We start from the raw sequence: 19,970 nt of genomic DNA on the forward strand, positions 1-19,970 counted from the left end.
CTTCCTGAACCTGATCACCTTTCCTCTTTTCCCTTTGGGAAGATGTGGGCACATCTTTCGAGACATCTTTGTTCAAGCCCATCATGCCACCAATGACATCCTCAGGTGTAGGCTCATGATCATCAGGACGCGAAATCTCATCTCTAGAACTAACATCAGGAGCATTAGGAGCTTTGGGGTTACCTCGAACAATCTTATGAGGACTCTCGATAGGAGACTCTCCAGACCTGACTTCTTCTTCGCGATCAGCAATGTCTTGTCCCTTTTCCGAGGAGGAACTGCTGGAGCTTGGTTCTCCTGTGATGTCGGCGATGGAAAGAGCAGCTTTCTTCAAAATAGCACTTCTGGCGGCAGAGAGAGATGGGTTCTTAGGAGGGACCGTCAACCCAGCGTTCGCACCTCCGGCCTGACCATCGGCGCGTATGCTGGGGTTTAGACCTCGAACCCGGACACCATGCATGTTACTCTCAGCCCCAGGTTTCTTTGAGGCGACATGTTTCTTCTTCATCTTGGCTTTCTCAGAAGGAGTGGTAGTGCTAATTCCACTTCTCGTCCCAACCATTTTGAATAAAAATTTAGGGAAACTGCCACAAGGGTAACTGTCAAAATGGGTAAGAAAGCAAAATCGGGAAACAAATCTTATGAGCACTGAAGAAGAATAAGGAATTTCGAAATTCAAACAGGAAATAACTTCCCCTTCTTTCTCGGAAGAGCAACCGTCTGCATGGGTGAGATCATGGCAAGAAAAACGACGTCGCAACTTCAAGTGGGCCTTGAACGTTCCTGGGCCCTGAGAGACAACACTTGGCAATATAGCCCGGCAAATCAGTCGAATGGGCCAACCAGAAACATGGGCCCATGAGAGAAATAACACACCAGTAACACGAACAAGAGTCAGCGAAGGATTAGCGCAAAAGTTAAGACCAAAAAATCCTTCGATAAACAATAATTGCTATTGATCAATAACACATAACCCAAGAGAGGATCTGAGATTTTCAAACCGGTTAGCATCCAAAGCCTTGGTGAAAATGTCTGCAAGCTGTTTCTCGGTGTGAATGTATTCGAGTTTGATCTTCTTTTCTTCCACGAGATCTCGAATAAAATGATGTCTGATCTCAATATGCTTGGTCTTACTGTGTTGAACAGGATTCTTTGAGATGTTGATGGCGCTAATGTTGTCGCAGAATAATGTCATGACATCTTGTCCAACATCATACTCGGCGAGCATCTGCTTCATCCAGAGGAGCTGAGTGCAACTGCTCCCAGCAGCGATGTATTCAGCCTCAGCTGTGGACAAGGAAACACAGTTTTGCTTCTTGCTGAACCAGGAGATGAGATTGTTTCCAAGATAGAAACATCCACCAGAAGTACTCTTTCTATCAATCGTGCTACCTGCCCAGTCAGCATCACAGTATCCCACAAGCGTAGAAGAAGTATCATAGGTATATAGTAAACCGAAATCAGCAGTGCCTGAGATGTACCTTATGATTCGCTTAGCTTGAGCCAGATGGCTGGCTTTGGGATTGGCTTGATAGCGCGCACAAACACCTACAGAGTAGGCTATATCTGGTCGGCTGGCAGTGAGATAAAGAAGACTGCCAATGATGCTTCTGTAGAGACTTTGATCAACAGATTCTCCATGCTCATCCTTAGTGAGTTTGATGTGAGTAGCGGCAGGGGTCCGCTTGTGAGAGGATTTCTCCAGGCCAAACTTTTTCACCAAGTTTTTGGCATACTTACTTTGGGAAAGGAAAATACCATCATTCATCTGTTTGATCTGAAAGCCCAGAAAGTAGTTTAATTCGCCGACCATACTCATCTCAAATTCTGACTGCATTTGTTGAACAAAAAGATCCACCATCTTGCTCGACATTCCTCCAAAGACGAACACATATCTCTTCCCTCCAAGACTCTCGACCTGCATCGGTCCCATCAGGTCCATGTGAAGAAGTTCCAGAACCCGAGACGTGGTAAGATGTTGCACCATCTTGTGGGACTTCTTGACCTGTTTCCCAATCTGGCACTCACCACAAATTTTACCTTCAACAATCTTCAGGTTTGGGACACCGATGATAGCATTCTCAGAGACAATTTTCTGCATACTTCTGAGATTTAGATGACCGAGCTTTTCATGCCACAGCTTGGTTTCATCTGCTTTGGTCAAGAGACACTTGCTGGTTGGTGCGGGGTTCCACATGTAGCAGTTGTCACGTGATCTGTTTCCTCGCATAAGTTCATCCTGATCTTCATTAATCACCACACACTTATCACGAGTAAAGTTGACATGCAAATTCAGATCACAAAGTTGACTAATACTAATGAGATTAGCAGTGAGTCCTTCTACCAACAAAGCCTCAGTCAAACAAGACATACCAGGATAGTTTAATTGACCTTTACCCACAATTTTGGCTTTGACTCCATCTCCAAAGGTAACATGGCAGTTCGAGTAAGGTTTTATGTTGGTCAGAAAGGTGTGATCCCCAGTCATATGACGAGAACAGCCACTGTCGAAGTACCAGTCATTCCCGGTGGAGGCGCTCAGAGAGGTGTAGGCAATATTGGCACGATAGGAGGTATTCTTCACTCTCCATTCCAGCCGAGTAGCAGGTTGTTGATGAGAAGAGACATTTCTGTGGATGGACCTGTGTTGACGGACATTTCTCCCATACAACCGATAGCAGAAAGGACGAATATGTCCCTTTCTTCCACAATAATGGCATACCCAGCGAGGTCTGTTGACAGGAGACCTGTTTGGTCCAGATTGATGATATCGAGAAATGTCATGAAATTTGTTATTACCAGATGGTTGAGGCAAGTTTCGTGACATCTGGCTAGTCTGCTTTTGAGGAACGAACGTAGTCTGGGATGACGAAGCGCCATGGGTATATCCAAGTCCCTTCATGTTCTTCGCGGGTTTGCCGATGGTGAGGATTTTGTCAAGACTGTCAGTCCCAGAGTTCAGCATTCTAACAGTTTTAGTCATGTGCTCGAGTTCGCCGTTCAAACGACTGACTTCCTTCTTTAGATCCACAATAGTCTCGAGAAGTCTAGCTTTATCTTCAGTCAGGGTAAGGATGAGAGCACCCTGTTTGTCTAGAATCTGAGATTCCTCAACCCATTTGGTATGAAGGGTATTGTAGGCTTCATTCATAGCATCGTCAGATAGTTCATCATCAAGAACATATTTCTGAGAGCACTCACCAAATTCATTAGTAGACTCATGAGTATGAACAGAAGCAGTAAAGGCTACAAAATTACTTATCTGATCTGAGTCGCTCTCTTCATCTTCTTCATCTGAAAGAGTAGCGTTGTATCCCTTTTTCTGTCTCTTGAGGAAGTTGGGACACTCCTTCTGAATATGTCCAAATCCTTCACACTCGTGGCACTGAATGCCTTTGCCTTTCCCAGATCGTTCACCACCTTTACTATTCCTGTGAGGATAAGTATTTTTCTGGAAACGTTGCTGGAAGTTGTCCTTGACATCTTGTGAGACATTTTTCCCATTCATCTGATTAAGTCTTTTCATGACCCTGCCATAGTTTTTTGCAAGCATAGCAATAGTATCATCAATATCATTGTCAGAGTCTGAATATACCTGATCCCTCGGTTCATGGACAGAACTTTTGAGGGCCATCCCTCTTTGTTTCTTTTCCACCTTAGGAAGAGAGAGTTCAAACGTCATGAGAGATCCCATTAATTCGTCGAATTTTAACGTCTTTAGGTCATGCACTTCCTCAATGGCCGTGATTTTCATCTTGAATCTGGGGCTCAAAGCTCTCAGGGTTTTTCGAACAAGATCTTCATCTGTCATGGGTTTTCCGAGAGAATAAGATTCATTGGCGAGATCACGAATGCGAACATTGAACTCAGCGACAGTTTCGTCTTCGAGCATCATGAGAGCTTCGAAATTGGTTGTGAGGTACTGAAGTTTTTGTTCCCGGACCTTTGTAGTTCCCTCATAGGCAACAGCGAGGATTTCCCAGGCCTCTTTGGCAGTAGTGCAAGTATTTATCAACCTGAAAACATCTTTATCAACACCATTAAATATAGCATTGAGAGCACGGGAGTTACCAAGGGCAGCCTCATCCTCAGTGGGGGTCCAGTCTTTTTCCGGCTTGGTTCCAGTACGGGCTCCTTTGTCATCAGTAGTCACAGGAGCTTCCCACCCATGTATCACAGCTTTCCATGTTCGACTATCCAGGGACCTCAAGAAGGCGGTCATGCGTGCCTTCCAATATCCATAGTTGGTTCCGTCGAGTACTGGAGGGCGATTGACAGAACCTCCTTCTCGGGAACTATCCATAATAGGCAATCAGAAAGAAAATACAGGAAACCACCTAAGAGATCAAGGTGCCTGCTCTGATACCAATTGAAATTCTGATTAGTTGCAAGGGCAAGATGTCGCACACAATGTGTTGACAATGTGTCCGACAACTTGCTTGAACACAGATATGGATAAACAACAAAGGTGCAGAAATAAAGTACACAGGATATGGTTACCCAGTTCGGTGAAACACACCTACGTCTGGGGGCACGCTGCCAGTGGAAAGGATTTTCACTATCTTGTAGTCAATAGTACACACAAGGTTATATCTGATTACAATCAACAAATCAATAAAACCTAGAGACTATTACTACCAGTGATCACCTAGACAGGGACTCCCCCTGAATTTGAGCTCCGTCTCAATTCCACCCTTCGAGCAACCTCCTGGCTCGGTTGACCTTCAGTCTTCAGAAGCACGTGAACCTTCAATCACGAAAAGCACAAGAACCCAAAACTCACATACACTCAATCTGTAGAATAGTGTTTGAGAGAGTACACCACTTAAAACCAAAACACACAGCCTCCCAGTCCGCCGGTCTTGCACGTCTAAGAGCTCTGAGTGTTTGATCAAAAGTGTCGAAGCTGCTAAGGGAGAGCACACGGCTTTTATAGCAGCTGGACAATCCTGGAAGATATCTCGGGTTTCCTTACCCGGCCTCAAGCGAATATCTCAATGTAAAGACTCCATCAAAGAGAATATTCGAGCAATGAAGATAGCAGCGGAGAATATCTTGCAATGAAGGCTCCAGCGAGGCAGATATCTTGTAATGAAGACAGCAGCAAGGCAATAACTCAGCAAAAATTCACCAGCGAAGCAATCTGTCGAAACTGGAAACTTGCCTGAAATACTGTCTGCACACACGAGGAAAGATGTCAATCCAGAAGATGAAACATTACATCCGACATCTTTCCATACTACTTGCACTAAAAAATAGAGCCAACAAAACAATGTAACAACAACATGTAAAATAACTTAAAATGTTTGTATTGAAGGTGATATTTTTATCTTAAATTTCTATGATATATTTTTTTAAAGTTTGTCCCTCTTAAATTTTGTAAATCCTTCGGTTTTGAATTAGAGACGTTAAGAATGAGAAAGTATTAATGAGGATAATACCCTCTACCGTTTCATGGTTAACAACAGTTGATTTTGCGCATGTCAACCGTTGGGAGGAGATACTAATTTTTTTTAAAAAAAAAAAAAAAAAAGGATTAGCGCCGTCTGTGGGAATCGAACCCACGACCACGTGGTTAAAAGCCACGCGCTCTACCGGCTGAGCTAAGACGGCTTTGATAAGGATATGTTGAATTACGTATTTAATCGATAACTATATGTCAGAGTGAAAAACTAGACAAAGGTTTTGGACTGAAGCGGGAATGCAAAGAGCTTCGTCTAACAATGGCAGAAATCTCCGAGCTTCCTAAACCGCAAGACGAAATCGCCGGTGAACATGAACCCGAGTTCGTATTCGATCCTGAATCCATGAGAAAGACCAAGCCAGGCCTCAAGCGCTTAGCCTTAACCCTCTCGGTCCTCGTCTGTTTCGTCCTCGGTTTCCCGATCCTGTGGAGGTCCATCGAGATCCACCGTGCTCCTCTCCCATTCCGAGAAATCGAAAACCTATCTTCTCGCCTCGCCTCCGATCCGCTGCGATTCCCCTGCCGCTTCCAGGCGATCTTCGTCGGATTCGCCTCCGAACACTCCGTCGCCGAACTCGAATCCCATCTCCGATCCCGAGTCGCTGAGCTCGCCTCCCGGACGCCGAGGTGCGACGCCTGTGGGGATAGCCGCGAAGTCGCCGTCGTCGGAGGCTCCGATCGCCTCCTCTCCGTCGACTTCGATCGCGACGACGAAGCGGTCGACGAGTCCTTGGAGTCTTCGCTGCGAGGCTCCGATGCGTATACCGTGGTGGCGGTGAAGAGACGCGAGGTCGGGGAAGTGAGGTCGGTCGTCGGGAAGTACCGGCACGCGTGGATATACGGCGGCAATTCAGCGCTGGAGGCAGTGGAGAGAGCGGCGGAGATCTTCGTCGGAGAGTTTGGAAATGGCGGGAAGAAAGAAGGAGCGATCCGCGGCGAGTTTATGCCTGTAGGTGCGGACGGAAGGATCGTGCTTTCCTTCAATTTGCTCAATTCCGATCCTCGAGACGGTGTTTATGATTGGTATGATCTTTTTTATCTTACTTTATTTCAACAGATTTGGTTCTTTTACTTGATACTCTCTAATTACACTACGGAGATTTTAAATTGTATTAGCTTTAAGCCTCTTGGAAAGAAGATAGATACACATGGCAAGCATTTAGTTTACAGAGTGGAGTGAGAGGGGAAAATGCTTTGAATCTTTCAGTTTAAGCTTAGTTATGTGAAAATGGTGATTAAAACCAAGAACTAGAACTCTAAATTCCCTTTTATTTGCTTTTGTGTTCAGGGATTTTCAAAAGGTGGAAGAGACTATGTTAGCTCCGGTGATCGAAGCATTGAAACCCGTTGCGAACATAAGCGTTGAAAGTCAAGTAATGCGCTGATCTCTTTCAAATATATTTGTTTTCTTCTGGACCCAGGTTTTTCTTTTGAAGTAGTTTTCTTGTATATCTTTTTTTTTTTCTATGTTTCTGTTTTGACCTTCATATTCTCTCCCCGAGTCAGGTTCTGTACCACGCACCGAAGTCCTCATTTTCTCATTGGGATGACAGTCGGAGTAGTTATATCTTCAGAACTGAGGATCTTCCGTTCTTTGTAAGCTACTTCTTGTGGGTCTAATGATTTGATAGTATTTTTCGTTTCAGTTTTTCTAATTTCCTCTAATTCGATAGATGTTTTGGAAAATCTCATAATTTCCTTGAAAAAAAAGTTCTTTGAAGGTAGAAGAGAATTTTTTTTTTTTTTTTGTAGACACTATGTCATCTAAAATACTCGAATATAACGACATAGCTACCTACCTATCCATACGTATTTCTTAAAATATAAATTGTCTTTTAGTTATTTCTGAGTGATTGAATACTTGAATTTCACAGGTGAATTCAAATGAGTGGCATTTGGATACTTCTGTTGCAGCTGGTGGGAGATCGAAAATATTACATTTTGTGGTGTATATTCTTTAACTCAAATCATTCTGCAAGTCATAAATTTCTTTTGAGTATGCATTACTGATTATAGTCAATGTTCATTTAAAATGACGATATAGAATTGGTTTAACACTGATGAGCTAATGCATTACAAAGTGAAATGAGGTTTTCATAATTTAAATGGAAATTAAACATGTGAATTTAACTACCCTGTTCAAGTGTGCTGTGTTTCTTTCTTGGTCTTATATGAATCATTGGCACATTTGAGAGGGTTATTGTTTAGATAAGCCTGTAATCAGTACTTTAGTTACTAGAATGAATGTCTTATACCATGAGATAACTATGAGTGGTTTATGATCTTCCTGAGTCTGGTTTCACTAGGACCATTGTATGCATATATCGTAATGAATAATCACATTTCACATTTCTGCCTATGCTGTCAGATACGTACCATCAGCGAAAGAGTGTCCTCTTCTCCTACAGCTTCCAGATGGAGAGATTTCTAAAACAAATGGATTTATATCTCCGGTTAGTTGCACACTATTACCCTGATAATAAACTTCGAGGTTTGGATTATTTGTTGGGTTGTTACAGTTTTCTGATTTCAAATCTTGTTGATAATATCCAAGATGTGGGGAGGTGTAACTGTTTGGAACCCCGAAGGTTGTCGTACGAATGTTGAAAGAAATAATCCTCTCAGACATATGATTTCACACGAGGTAAGATCTTTTCTCTTGCCGTTCTATGAAGTTCCGGTCATGATTTAGGGCCCAAGATGGGAACATGGAAACATATATGTAAAAAACCAACAGGTACGTTAGAGAAAGTTTATATAGCTCCTTAGAGTGATGCAACATCACATAATTTGTCAAAAAAGTTTAGTTTGCCCCATGGTATCAAATTGACACCATGTGACGCTGTTGTGTTGTCACCGTATATAGCATCACTTATTGCATTAGCAATTTTTCAAAATCACCTTTATTTTCTTTACATTCTGAGCTTGTGATAGAGAGTTTCATTGAAGCGTTTTCTTTGTGGCGGGAGACCACTATTTAACTTGCTTATAATTTAAACTAAAGTTAATAGATACGATGTCCTACATTGTGGATTTACATTGAGTTTATCTCGATTCTCGCATTCACATTTTGAAACAGGATCTTCAGAAAACATTTGAAGTCTTCATGGGACAGTTGCGTCAACTCTTTGGTCTAAAATCAGATAACCTTTTCGTTGGCTCTTCTGTCACACCTAAACTTTTGTCCAGTGAAAGAGGCTTCACTGTGTGGTAAGCAATTAATATTATGACATTCTCTTTAAATATTATGCGCTGCAGAACTTGAAAAGCTCAAACAGCTATTATGTAACAGATGTTTGTGTCTCTGTGTAATTTCTCCCACGTTTCCCAGATTGTCAATGCCTAACTGTATATGTTCCTAATTATTCTTGTCTTCTTTTTCGTAACATCTTTTTTTTTTTTGGCATGTTGCCCAATATAATGTTACTCTTCCAAACATTTTTGCAGGGAATTGGATGTCTTGTCACGACAACACACATGTTCCAATCTTCATTCATGTGCTACCACCCTAGGATCTCTCTCCAGACTGGTATCGTAGCTCGTGTTCTTTTGATTTCTAGTCTTTGATTACCATGCTTGCTCACTATGAACGTAAATTCTCTTTATGCAGGTTCAGTCACTTCCCAGGATGATTATCATGGATGAGATCGGAAAACAGGTGAGGTTTGGCGATCTTATTCTAAAGATTGTAATGGACTGCATGACATTTCGTCATGCACCGATTTTAATTTACGGCATCGCATTGAGCAGGTACATTATTCGTTGGAGGCAGCAAAACTGGCTCAAATCAATGCCTCAATTGGAGTTTATGATGCTTCTGCTGGTATACCGCTCTCTCTCTCTCTCTCTCTCTCTCTCTCTCTCTCTCCGGTATACTATCTTTTTCATTGAAAGGCTTAAAAATAGTCTCTTTCTCTCGGACATGGTATTAGTAAAATATTGGGATATAGTGGACTACAAGATAGATTTGCTAGAAATTCGAGAGGTCTGCACTCTCACATTCCCTTATATTTATTTGTCTTAAGAGAGTAGTAGTAGCTTCTACCCTTGGGAGTATTAATTTTTTCGTCTCAAGAGTGTAATAGCAACTTCTGATTATTTTCGTCTTATTTGTATATTCCCTTTACTCCTAAGATCCTAACATTCTCTGCTATTTTCAGTTGCTTCCCGCAAAGCAAAATCTCTCGCTGAGGACGCTTTTTTTCACCCGTCAATCATGTCTGTTAGCTACTACTCGTTTGAGCACTGTTTTGCCGTCTACTCGGTAAGTTGCTATAGTGCCATGACTAAATTAGAAACCAAAAAACTGTATTAATTTCCTTTGTGTAACAAGCAATCAAGAATTTCTCATGTCAATTGTGTCGATGTGTGGACAGCCTTTCTTTCTACCGGTGTCGATGCACGTTCTGTTGGCAGCTTTAAGAGAGTTGAGAAGATACAAGCAGGAAAACAGAAAGTACTTGGCTTGGAACACCAAAGTCAATAAATCATCGTAAACACGTTCCCAAAAAAAAAAAAAAAAATGATACACGAAATTTTGGTGTCTCTGCTAAACAGTTTGCCGTCATTCGTTTTCTTGTAGATTGTAAAAGATGCTAATTTAAAGTATTTTTTCCAGGAGTAAGAAATTCAGGTAGTGTTCAACCGATTAGAGCGAGTGTTTTACATCAATTATATGGGCAATTTCTTTGTATTTACTAACAAGAAATTCACACCTACTGAGAAGAAAAAGATTCTTAAAAGACTTCACTTAGATAATACTTTATAATCAGTAATGGTCTGAGGGATTGGAACATCGGTACACATTTCTTTGGCTTACAATGCCAAAATAAAGTACGACCATTAGAAACGACTAAGGCATGTTTAGACGATCAAATAATTCCTAATGCTTTTACCCATTTAAAAGCCCAACAATGTGACAAGAACAACAAGGCTTGATATCAGTCGAGGGTTCCTCGTACCCAATTTGATCAAATACAGCAAAACATGGACAAAATAAAAACGAGCAGAAGAACACTATAAAATGCAGGCTGATATCTATAAAATTTCCAAGAGAGACCGCCTTATAGTAAAAAAGATCCATTTCCGGAGCAGATCAAAGGATCTCAATCCCTTCCCAAAACTCAGGCTTTTTGTTCCAGTGCTAGAAGTATCTTCTTCCTTGGCCCCTGTCAATCCAAATGGAAAAGATCATCATTAGTATTAACTTGGAAATCTGTAAATCAAAATACCCAGTATAGTCAACTACAAACTAAGCAAAAGTATTTAGAGGAAGTAAAAAAAAAACGACCATAAACTAAGCCATATACAAAGAAAGCAGTAATTTTCAAAAACGATTTCTGTGTCAATAACCTCCCAAATGGTGTATCAGAAATCAATGTTACATATGCACGTCTATACCGTTGGGTGGTTTAACTTTAAGTAATGTTGAAATTCAAAAATTGACAAGTATTAAAAGATTATATCATAGAAATTACGTGGCCTCCATAATCTACTGAAAGTTTACAAATATGTATTCCAGTCTTTGAGGTTCAAGGCATGTTGATTTAACCCACCAAAGAACGCACATTCCATTGTAGAGTTATAAGCTAAAATGATTGATGAATTAAAAGATATATCGAGACTGGGGTTACCATTGGTATTCCTATGGCCTTTAGGTCTTCGTCGGTCATGTGCGCAAGAGCTGTCATATCAACCTGCATAAACAAGAATAATTTAAGCATTCAAAGCCGCGGATATATTAGTGAAGTAGAATCTACTGTACACAAGTTAAAAACATAGAAGCATACTTCCTCTACTTGAAACGTGATTGAATACTTCTCAAGACCCATATTCTCCAGAAAATCATCTACTGATGCACTTCCCTGCATCATTAGAGTAAGAAAATAAGGACATTGATCTCTACATGTGCTAATCTAGTTCTGTTCTAGTCAAAACTATAATATGATCATGCCCAAAAAAAAAAAAATTGATGGGTCTAGGTGCAGAAAACTGATGTTGCCCATGCCTTTTGTGGGGCTTTCTTTTTGGCAGCCGAGCTCACAACCCTTTTCTTCTCCGGCACCGAGGCTTGAGCGCCAACGATTTTCCTGGCTGGTTTACTATTTTCCACTTTCGGCTTCGGTAGATCATGATTCACAGGTTGTGGATGCATGGTGCCAGAGAGCTTTTCGCGTAAATCCCTCACACCCGACTGAGACCCTCTTCCGCTCACAGATGCTTGTTGCAGGCTTTTCCTCTGGAGCTTTAGACGAAGATCCCGGGCATCGACTCTGCGATCTTCAGAAACCATCACAACACGTAAAACGTAATATTAGAACACCACGTTGGAAAATTCTGTGTCAGCAGTGATGGTATGTTGATACTTACTCGAGACTTGAGGTTCATCGTTGTCATAAAGATCATGTTCCCATTTGTCATCTTGCCTCAGCCTGCAAAGTGCAAGCATTTTACTCTGTTAATAGTGCTGTTCTCGGTTCCCATTACTCAAGTGAACGCTTGGACTTTAACAATGGGACTTTTTCAGTCCTAGACCATCGCACATACAGTGCAAGCTAACCAATAATTATAAAAAACACATTGTATAGAACACATCGCTGTACTCCAAGTATCTCATAGATCCACAAAAAGCCCAATAGCAAAACCTGGCTCTTCTTTCTCACATCACAAAGCGATTTCCATTTCTTCCGATCAAATCTACTTTCAGCTTCAAAACGCAACCATCGAAGGAGAAACGAACCTTTTCCCGGTGACCTGTCGACGGCGAGAAGGGTCGTCCCTGAAGCTGCCATTAAGACGGTCCTTTATCGACCTCTTGGCGTCAGCCTCCTCTCGATCGGCATACATGTATAGATATACCTCAAAACCCTAAAAACCCTGGCTCAATTGGGCTGTCGAAGTACGCAGAGAGCGGATCTTCTGGGAAATTCACGCGCTTATAAGATTGGAAATCCGAAACCCTAACTCAGAAAATCACTTCGCAGGAGAGAGAGAGAGAGAGAGAGAGAGAGAGAGAGAGAGAGTATCAGACAGTTTCCATGAACAATGAAGAGTATAAATAAATCGAAGTGGTTTGAGATATTCTGGAGAGAAAATTACGAAGGAAATGAAATAATATAACTCAGCTGGTGAGCAAAACGGCAACGAAAGGCTAAAACGCACCGAATTGGACCAAAGAAGTCGCGCCTTTTGGTATCTCTCATTTTTTGGGTAAGGCCTCGGTTTATCTTCATCTATGTCTCACCTCAAAAGTTAAACGACAAGAAGTTACTATAGTATAAAAAGATTTTATGGTAAAAATGCCATTAATTTTTCCTATTTGATAGTTTTTTTATGTCATTTTTCATGTCTTTCTTGTGATAATGTTCAATATTTTCATATCATTAATAAGCTTAAAATGGGGTAAATGCCTATGGCTCATAAAAATGGACAATCACGTCCAAATTTTGTTATTATTTTGGGTGATGTAGCTAAATAGCTAATATAAAGTTATAAATTTACAAAATAGTCAAAGTGTGTCTTAATTTAGTTAAATAATCAAAATGTGTACTGATTTGGTTTCAAATTTTTTTTACCCCAAGATTAATTTGTTTGAAAGTGATAAATTGCTTATAATAATCGTCAAAATTTTTAATCTTGGCTGTCAAAAAAATTTTGAAAACGTAAATTTAGCTACTTTGCAGATCAGCCGTGTAATAAAGATCATCATGTGAAGTTCATTCGAGGCTCGTGCAAAGTATTTGAATAGGATGATCAGTATATCATGGAAGGTAATAGATCCTCAAACAACTGCCATTTTCTACACTGCTAATTTCATTTTCTGGTGCGGAAGGGTATCCGATGCGACATGTCGCACCTAAATGGGCATTGGGTGCGACATGTCGCATCGGATACCCTTCCATAAAACCAAAACTTTCGCTCATTTTAAGTTGTATCGGGTGCGACATGTCGCACCTAATACTATCCGGTGCGACATGTCACTCCTATTAGTTTTAAAAATTTTAAGCGGGCTTAAATCTCTCCTCTTATTTTCACTGTCCTGAATTGAAAATTTTATTTTTTTACTATCGGGTGCGACATGTCGCACCCACTACGAGCAACAAGGTGCAACATGTCGCACCGGATTTTAGTTCATGCCTATAACCGATCTTCTTCTTCTTCTTCACACTGTCCTCTCAACCTATCTCACTATATTTCTCTCTCGTCCCTTTGCCTTGCCGGATCTCGCCGCCCCTCCTCCGCCGGAGCTCGCCGCCGAGCTTCAATGTAAGCTTTCTTTCTCTCTCTCTCTCTCTCACTCTCTTTCTCTCTATCTTACTCTCTTTCTCTCTCTGTTGGACCTCAACCCCACCGCCGCCCTTCCTCCTCGCCGGACCTCAGCCCTCGCTCTCGCCGACCTCAGACTCGTCCTCGCGCGGCCTCAGCCCACGCCTGCCTCGCCCTCGCCGGCCTCGCCCTCAGCCCCAGTCGTCGCCAGCCTCAGCCCCACCGCCGCCCCAGTTCTCTCTATCTCACTCTCTTTCTCTCTCTGTCGGACCCTACCCCCACCGCCCTCTCCTCCTCGGTGGACCTCATGTTAGAAATTCTTGCCCACGAGAAGATACTTATGTAAATTCTCGTTGAAATTATTAATAAAATAAAGTTTGACATTTATTATCTATTTGAATTGAAAGCGTTATTTCTTATTTAATGAGATTTATTAAACATTCATTATTTCATAGCCTCCGTATCTAACTGAGTCACGTGCTGGGCACCTGAGTTCGGGCGGTGTGCTAATCACAGCTTATGTCTTGGGAGTTTTCTCAGAGCATAATTCGAGTGGGAAATGATTTACAAATACGGAATCCAGCCTTCCTGAAAGAAGGTTAATGTTTTCTCACCTAAGGGTTGATTCCAGAACCGATAGATTGCGCGCACTTTCGAAGTAAGTAACGTTCGAAAGAATCTTTCGCTAGGGAAGCAACAATGCTTAGGGCTGATATGTATCAAGGGAAGTATAACGGAATAAATTGACTTATCTCGATATGGGTTGAACCTGGAGGATCTTGATCACGAACTGACTATATCAGTGGACACTCGTCACGATGAGTAAATATAATTCTAGTATAAAGGAGAGTTCAGTCTTGGCTTACAAGGTGGAGTATTTGACCAAGATTAAACGAATCGATGGAAAAAGAGAAAGGACTATTTCGTCTTTTTCATCGGATTTGTTAAGCTTCTATTACTAGGTCCATAGTCCCCGATTCGGCTCTGATAAAGGCGGATAAGAACTTTCGTATAATAATGTTTATCATTATTCATCTCACTTGATGTAATTGTGATTGACAACATTAATTTTGGAAAACGGGTATTCGCAGAATTAAATAAATATTTATGGTAGAATTGTTTATTTATTGTTTGATCAAGTAAATAAACAATTATTAATTATTTGTTTATTGTTGGACCAAGTAAATAAATGATTAATTGAGTTTTAAGCAATTGAGCCTTGCACACATGGAAAAATCGAATTGGGAATTTTGGCATATGATTTGCGCAAATCCCCTTGGCCGTGTGCCATCAAATCCGATTTTTTCAATATTGGTATTTACCAATATTTTCTCTATAGTTGTTTAAATAAAGGAGAGAGAATACTATAAGATATTGTCCTATATTTTCTCCTTATTTAAAGGAAAGTATTTAGGAGAATATATGAGAATATATTTAAAAGGAAATAATATATTCTCCTTTATTATCTCACTAAATAAAATATTCTCTATTTAAATAGAGAATAATATTCCATAGATATTGATCTGATGGATGAGAGAAAAAGTAGGATTCACTTGTTGAGATCCAATGACCTAGATTTAATCTACTAGTGTGAGCACAATAAAAGGAAATAAAAGATTCTGGAAGATTCCATGAATATATCATTTTACTACTATAAATAGGGGTTCATGAGAAGGCAAAAATAAGCAATTATTTTCTGAAAATTTCGTGCATCACTAGCCTCCCTTGGCCGTGCATCTGCCTCTCCCTCCCCTCGGAAATTCATTTCCATTCTTAGTAAAATAAGAGAGAGATCTCGAAACACCTAGTTTCGTGATCTAGTGAGATAAAGACTGTGCCCACTCATCTTTCTTATTCGTCTCGGAGATTACGTTTCGGAAGACTAAGGTGCCATCGCATCGAGTCGTTGAAGGAGGAGTTCCTTATTTGATCGTGTGGAGGCTTGTACATTCAAGACGAAGAAGGATTGTGAAAGCTTTCAGTTTGTGAACCGAAAATCAATGTAAGTACTCGTTTACTCTTATATCTGTTGCTTGACATATATGCTCTCGTATAATTTTAATTAACGTAAATCTAGATCTTGTCATATAATCATTGAATTGATTAGCTCATGATTAGCATAATTAATTACTTTTCCGCATTAATATGGTTATATGGGGGAATCATCCCCGACACCTCAGTCCTCGCCGGCCTCAGTCCTCGCCGGCCTCGGCCTCGCCCTCTGTCGAACCTCAGCCCTCACCGCCGCCCCATTTTTGAGATTTTTTGAAACCAAATAGGTACGGCTTTGAGTGCGACATGTCGCACCCGAAGCCTTTTGCGACGGATTTTTGGATGCGACATTGTCGCACATCTTCGGGTGCGACATTTCGTCGCACATGATGCCTATATATGTAGTAGCGTTAGAATGTGGTATAACAACTTCTAGCACAACTTGCTTGCTCAGTAAGGCCGATGAGATACACTTATAAGTGGTTGGAGGTGCCGCACATTGTATTTATACTTGCGTTCGAATGGTTTGAGACCAAGGATTTAAATACCGTTATCGTTATCGTTACCGTTCCGAGGTTCAGATTTTACTGGTAACCGTTGGTACCGTAAAGGAATACCGGAGAAAGCAGGAAAAAAAGGAAACCGGTACCGTTGAACTTACCGTTATCGTTGAGGAATATCGTCAAATACAGTATTTACCGAGAGGAATCCAGAAAAAAATATACAAAAAACATACGTAGTACGTAGGATAAAATTCATAAAATTAAAAATAGTATACAATATTTCAATACATTACCAAATAACAAACACAAAGTTCAATAGTACAAACTAAAATGATAAAATTCAATAGTACAAACCAAAATGATAAAGTTTAACACAATCCACTAAATACCATAGTTCAAATTCAACATAAAAGAAATAATTTGAACTAAATCATCAAAAACTAACGACAAATTTCGTGAAAAACACTAAATATCATCAGATTTTAAGAATTGTCGGTATTTGACCACTTACCGGTAAGTTTCCGTCGGTATGCGTAAAAATTGTCCAAAGACTGTCGGAAAGTGGACGGTTTCCCCGGAATCCAAGAAAAAAAACGAAAAGTGAACGGTTTTTTACATACCGGTAGCGGGACTTTGAAAAAAACGGTTTCCGGACTGGTTTCCGTCCGGTTTCCCCGGAATTTCAAACCTTGTTTGAGACACATGGTGATTGTGATGGAGATCATCGCTATAACTGAAAAGTTTTACGTACTATGTCAGCAAATATTTGATGGCGGACAATTAAACTAAATATTATGATACCGATTCTATCGCCTTTTTTTGTTTAATCAGTTATTTAGATAAATATATATATATATATATATATTTAAATAAATATATTTCGTATAAATAACATCTAATTTTGAAATCCGTGAGTACAGAATTTAGGGTCTCGTTGTGAACTGTAATTTTCCAAAAAATAATATAATATGATCAGATAACTTTTTCCAAAAATTAGAATTAATATGGCTCAGATAAAACCATACTTAAATAGCCAATGACTTCAACACCATTCATGCTTTATATAATAAGAAGCATGCACAACCAAGAGGTCCAAGACATACTCCTACGCATCTGACGAAAAAAAAATGAAGATACTCCGATCCTTTTTCTTGATGGTTCTCATTGCCACCATATTTTCCCTCTTCTCAACATCGGCCTCAGCCAGAACTTCAGGTTTTTCTCGAGCGGTTTAAATTTAAATTTACAGTTTGCAGGTATGAAGTATATATATCAGAGCTTTTTTTCCCTTTTGTTATCATTATATTTATCAATAGGTGTTTCTTTTTCGAGAGTATCATTAGGTGTTTTAGGTAAATAGCCAATTAATAATAATGACTTTTCAAATATTCAAATTTCGTCTATAATATGTGAAATAATTAAACTTTACAAAAATAGCAAAGTAGCAAGTGTCAATAAGCATCAAGAAAGGAAAAGAAAAAGAAAATTTATCTGAATGAAACACAGTAAATTGTATACTAATTAGAAACACAGTAAGATCGGTGAAACAATAATCAAATGTTGGAAAAAAAGAGAAACAGAAAATAACTTCGTCCGAACGGAAAAACAAGCGCACTTTCAAGAACGGAAACGCAAAGCCTTTCAAACGTACGGCTTACTCAATTTTCGTTGCTAGACGAGAGTTTTAGAAGGAGCTGAACTCTGAGAGACTTCGACTCGGCCTTTAACTCGACGCCCCTCCGAGCCTCGAAATCCAACTCGCTTGTCAACTCGTCGATCGTCTTTGCGAGTTTCTCTTCCCGACTCGGCTCTTTTCCATCGCTGCTCAAACCCATAATCATGCTCGTCATCGTTTGCCACCGTGTGCTCACCAAATCAATCCTCTTCCCTAAAAACTCCTCGTATTCTTCCATTTTCCATAACTCATAAGCCGGCTCGAGCTCAAACCTCTCTCTGTCGAACCGCCACGAAACCACCCTTACGTGTCTGATGCTGCGCCCAGCTCCGAGGCCGATAATGAATTCTCTGCTGCACCGATTTTCCGCCAGCATCGTCGTTATCGAAGAATCGGAATCTTGGTTTTCGGAGAAGAACCGATGGCCGAGCAAACCCTCGGCGGAGGGTCTCTTGGACGGGTCTGGGTCGAGGCAAGAAGCGACCATGTCCCTAAAATCCTCCGAGAAATTATTATGCAACCAAACGCCATTTTTCATGCAACGCTCTTGCTCTTTGCTTAAAATCGACCAGCCGAACCGCTTTCTGATGAGAAACTGCAACGAGTCCGACATGAATGGGAACCAAGCCGGAGAAAAAGGTGGTCCTCCGTGAGCCAATTCCATGGCCGTCACGCCGAGAGCCCAAATGTCGGACTCGGCACCGCTCTCCTCCGGCGCCTTCCAGTAAGGTCTGTCGCTGTATCTGTCGCCGCCGCTGTAGAACGACTCGGAGACCCCATAATCGGAGAGCCTGATGACCGGAGATTCCGGCCAAACGATGATGTTCCCGGGCTTGATTCCGCCGTGGGAGATTCCCCGGCCGTGGAGGTACGCCACCGCGGAGAGGACGCGTTTCAATACGGCGGCGATGCAGCGCTCGGAGAGGGGTATTTTGGACCGCAAAGATCCGCCGGAGGAGAAGGGCATCACGGCCCAGACGTAGTCGTCTTCGGCGCGGAAGAGATTGGAGAGTGAGAGGAGATTTGGGTGCTTCAGAGACTGGTCTATATCCGGCAACGTCACTTCTCCGGCGAACTCCATGGCTTTGATGGCCACGCGCTCTGAGCTGCGTTCGGCCTTGTAGACAGTGGCGGCGAGGTTGGAGCTGGAGCATATAACCGATAACTTTTTGTAAGCCTTCTCGCTGTTTGGATCTGATCGTATCTTCGCCTTCCTTTTCCTTTTCGCCATCTTTTGCTTCTTGATTTGAGGTTCTTTAGGGTTTTATTGGATGAAAAGAAGAGAGAAATGGGTTTGAAAAGATTTAGATGTAATAATGAGGACGAGTGGACTTATTGTCTATGTATAGCGATTAAATGTCTTCTGAAAGTATTTCCTTATTTGTTAATGACTCGTGTAAATATATCAGTACTTTGGATTTGGACTCATTTTCCCCCGGATATATTTGAATGAAAAAGGGGTTTGGCGGCTGTGGACCCTAAATCATCATTAATACATATATAATCAAATTAGGATACCATTTTTATTTATTTTTTAATCTAAAACACATGACTTTTACGAGTATTTATTACAACAAGTTAATTATCTATTTTATTTAAAGGATTTAGTCAAAGTTTCATTTTATTAAAAAAATAACTTATTAAGCCGAAATAAATGAATTAACCTAATCAATAATTAATTTAATTTAGCATGAAAGACTATTTTTCAAAATAAATTAAATTAATCTAAAGATTATTTTCAAAATTGCTACTTAGTTACACTGCCTTAAAATTAATTGTTCAACTTTTTTATATTGACATGCAAGTTGAATAACAATTGTAATTTTCACTAGGACAAAAAAGAGTCTTTGGTTGTGAATTTTGTCGCAACCAAAGATCTAAAAGTCGCATCCAAAATGAGCCGATGTCTATTTTGTCCTAATGTTCATAGTTATTAGTTTAGATTTGAACAACTTTGGCAATAAACAAACATTTATCAAACGGGGATAGATGTTTATAGTTCTCTATTATTTACTACCCTATTGAACTGAGGTGGAAGAATAGGCACTTACTGATTTTTTTGGGGGGCAAT

The 19,970-nt window shown here is 40.6% G+C and overlaps 3 protein-coding genes and 1 non-coding gene across 5 annotated transcripts; 1 reads left to right on the top strand and 3 right to left on the bottom strand.

Moving 5' to 3' along the window:
* Positions 1–5,540: 5,540 nt before the first annotated feature.
* Positions 5,541–5,613, bottom strand: TRNAK-UUU (transfer RNA lysine (anticodon UUU)). The gene has a single exon. It is a non-coding gene; the product is annotated as a tRNA-Lys (tRNA).
* Positions 5,614–5,680: 67 nt separating this feature from the next.
* On the top strand, positions 5,681–10,112 carry LOC149388069 (GPI transamidase component PIG-S-like protein). Its single transcript, XM_089622159.1, has 12 exons — positions 5,681–6,487; positions 6,753–6,837; positions 6,971–7,060; positions 7,339–7,412; positions 7,833–7,917; positions 8,019–8,108; positions 8,544–8,674; positions 8,912–8,993; positions 9,075–9,122; positions 9,215–9,287; positions 9,625–9,728; positions 9,841–10,112. The coding sequence occupies exons 1-12, from the start codon at positions 5,724–5,726 to the stop codon at positions 9,958–9,960; spliced, it is 1,746 nt and encodes a 581-aa protein (XP_089478285.1). The 5' UTR covers positions 5,681–5,723; the 3' UTR covers positions 9,961–10,112.
* Positions 10,113–10,197: 85 nt separating this feature from the next.
* LOC149388070 (Sterile alpha motif (SAM) domain-containing protein) lies at positions 10,198–12,629 on the bottom strand. 2 transcript variants are annotated; one of them, XM_089622161.1, is made up of 7 exons: positions 12,563–12,629; positions 12,204–12,439; positions 11,834–11,895; positions 11,472–11,743; positions 11,254–11,328; positions 11,098–11,160; positions 10,198–10,632 (listed from the first exon to the last, which is right to left on the bottom strand). In XM_089622161.1, the coding sequence occupies exons 2-7, from the start codon at positions 12,308–12,310 to the stop codon at positions 10,588–10,590; spliced, it is 624 nt and encodes a 207-aa protein (XP_089478287.1). In that variant the 5' UTR covers positions 12,311–12,439; positions 12,563–12,629; the 3' UTR covers positions 10,198–10,587. The 2 variants fall into 2 exon arrangements, with proteins under 2 accessions (XP_089478287.1, XP_089478286.1); XM_089622160.1 differs by lacking the exon at positions 12,563–12,629 and having other exon boundaries at positions 12,204–12,556.
* Positions 12,630–17,882: 5,253 nt separating this feature from the next.
* On the bottom strand, positions 17,883–19,130 carry LOC149388071 (serine/threonine-protein kinase BLUS1-like). Its single transcript, XM_089622351.1, has one exon. The coding sequence runs from the start codon at positions 19,128–19,130 to the stop codon at positions 17,883–17,885; it is 1,248 nt and encodes a 415-aa protein (XP_089478477.1).
* Positions 19,131–19,970: the final 840 nt, after the last annotated feature.

This window comes from Urtica dioica, chromosome 8 (assembly GCF_054948205.1).
Source record: "Urtica dioica subsp. dioica isolate 48M chromosome 8, U.dioica_male_clone48M_v1_H2, whole genome shotgun sequence".
NCBI lineage: Eukaryota > Viridiplantae > Streptophyta > Magnoliopsida > Rosales > Urticaceae > Urtica > Urtica dioica.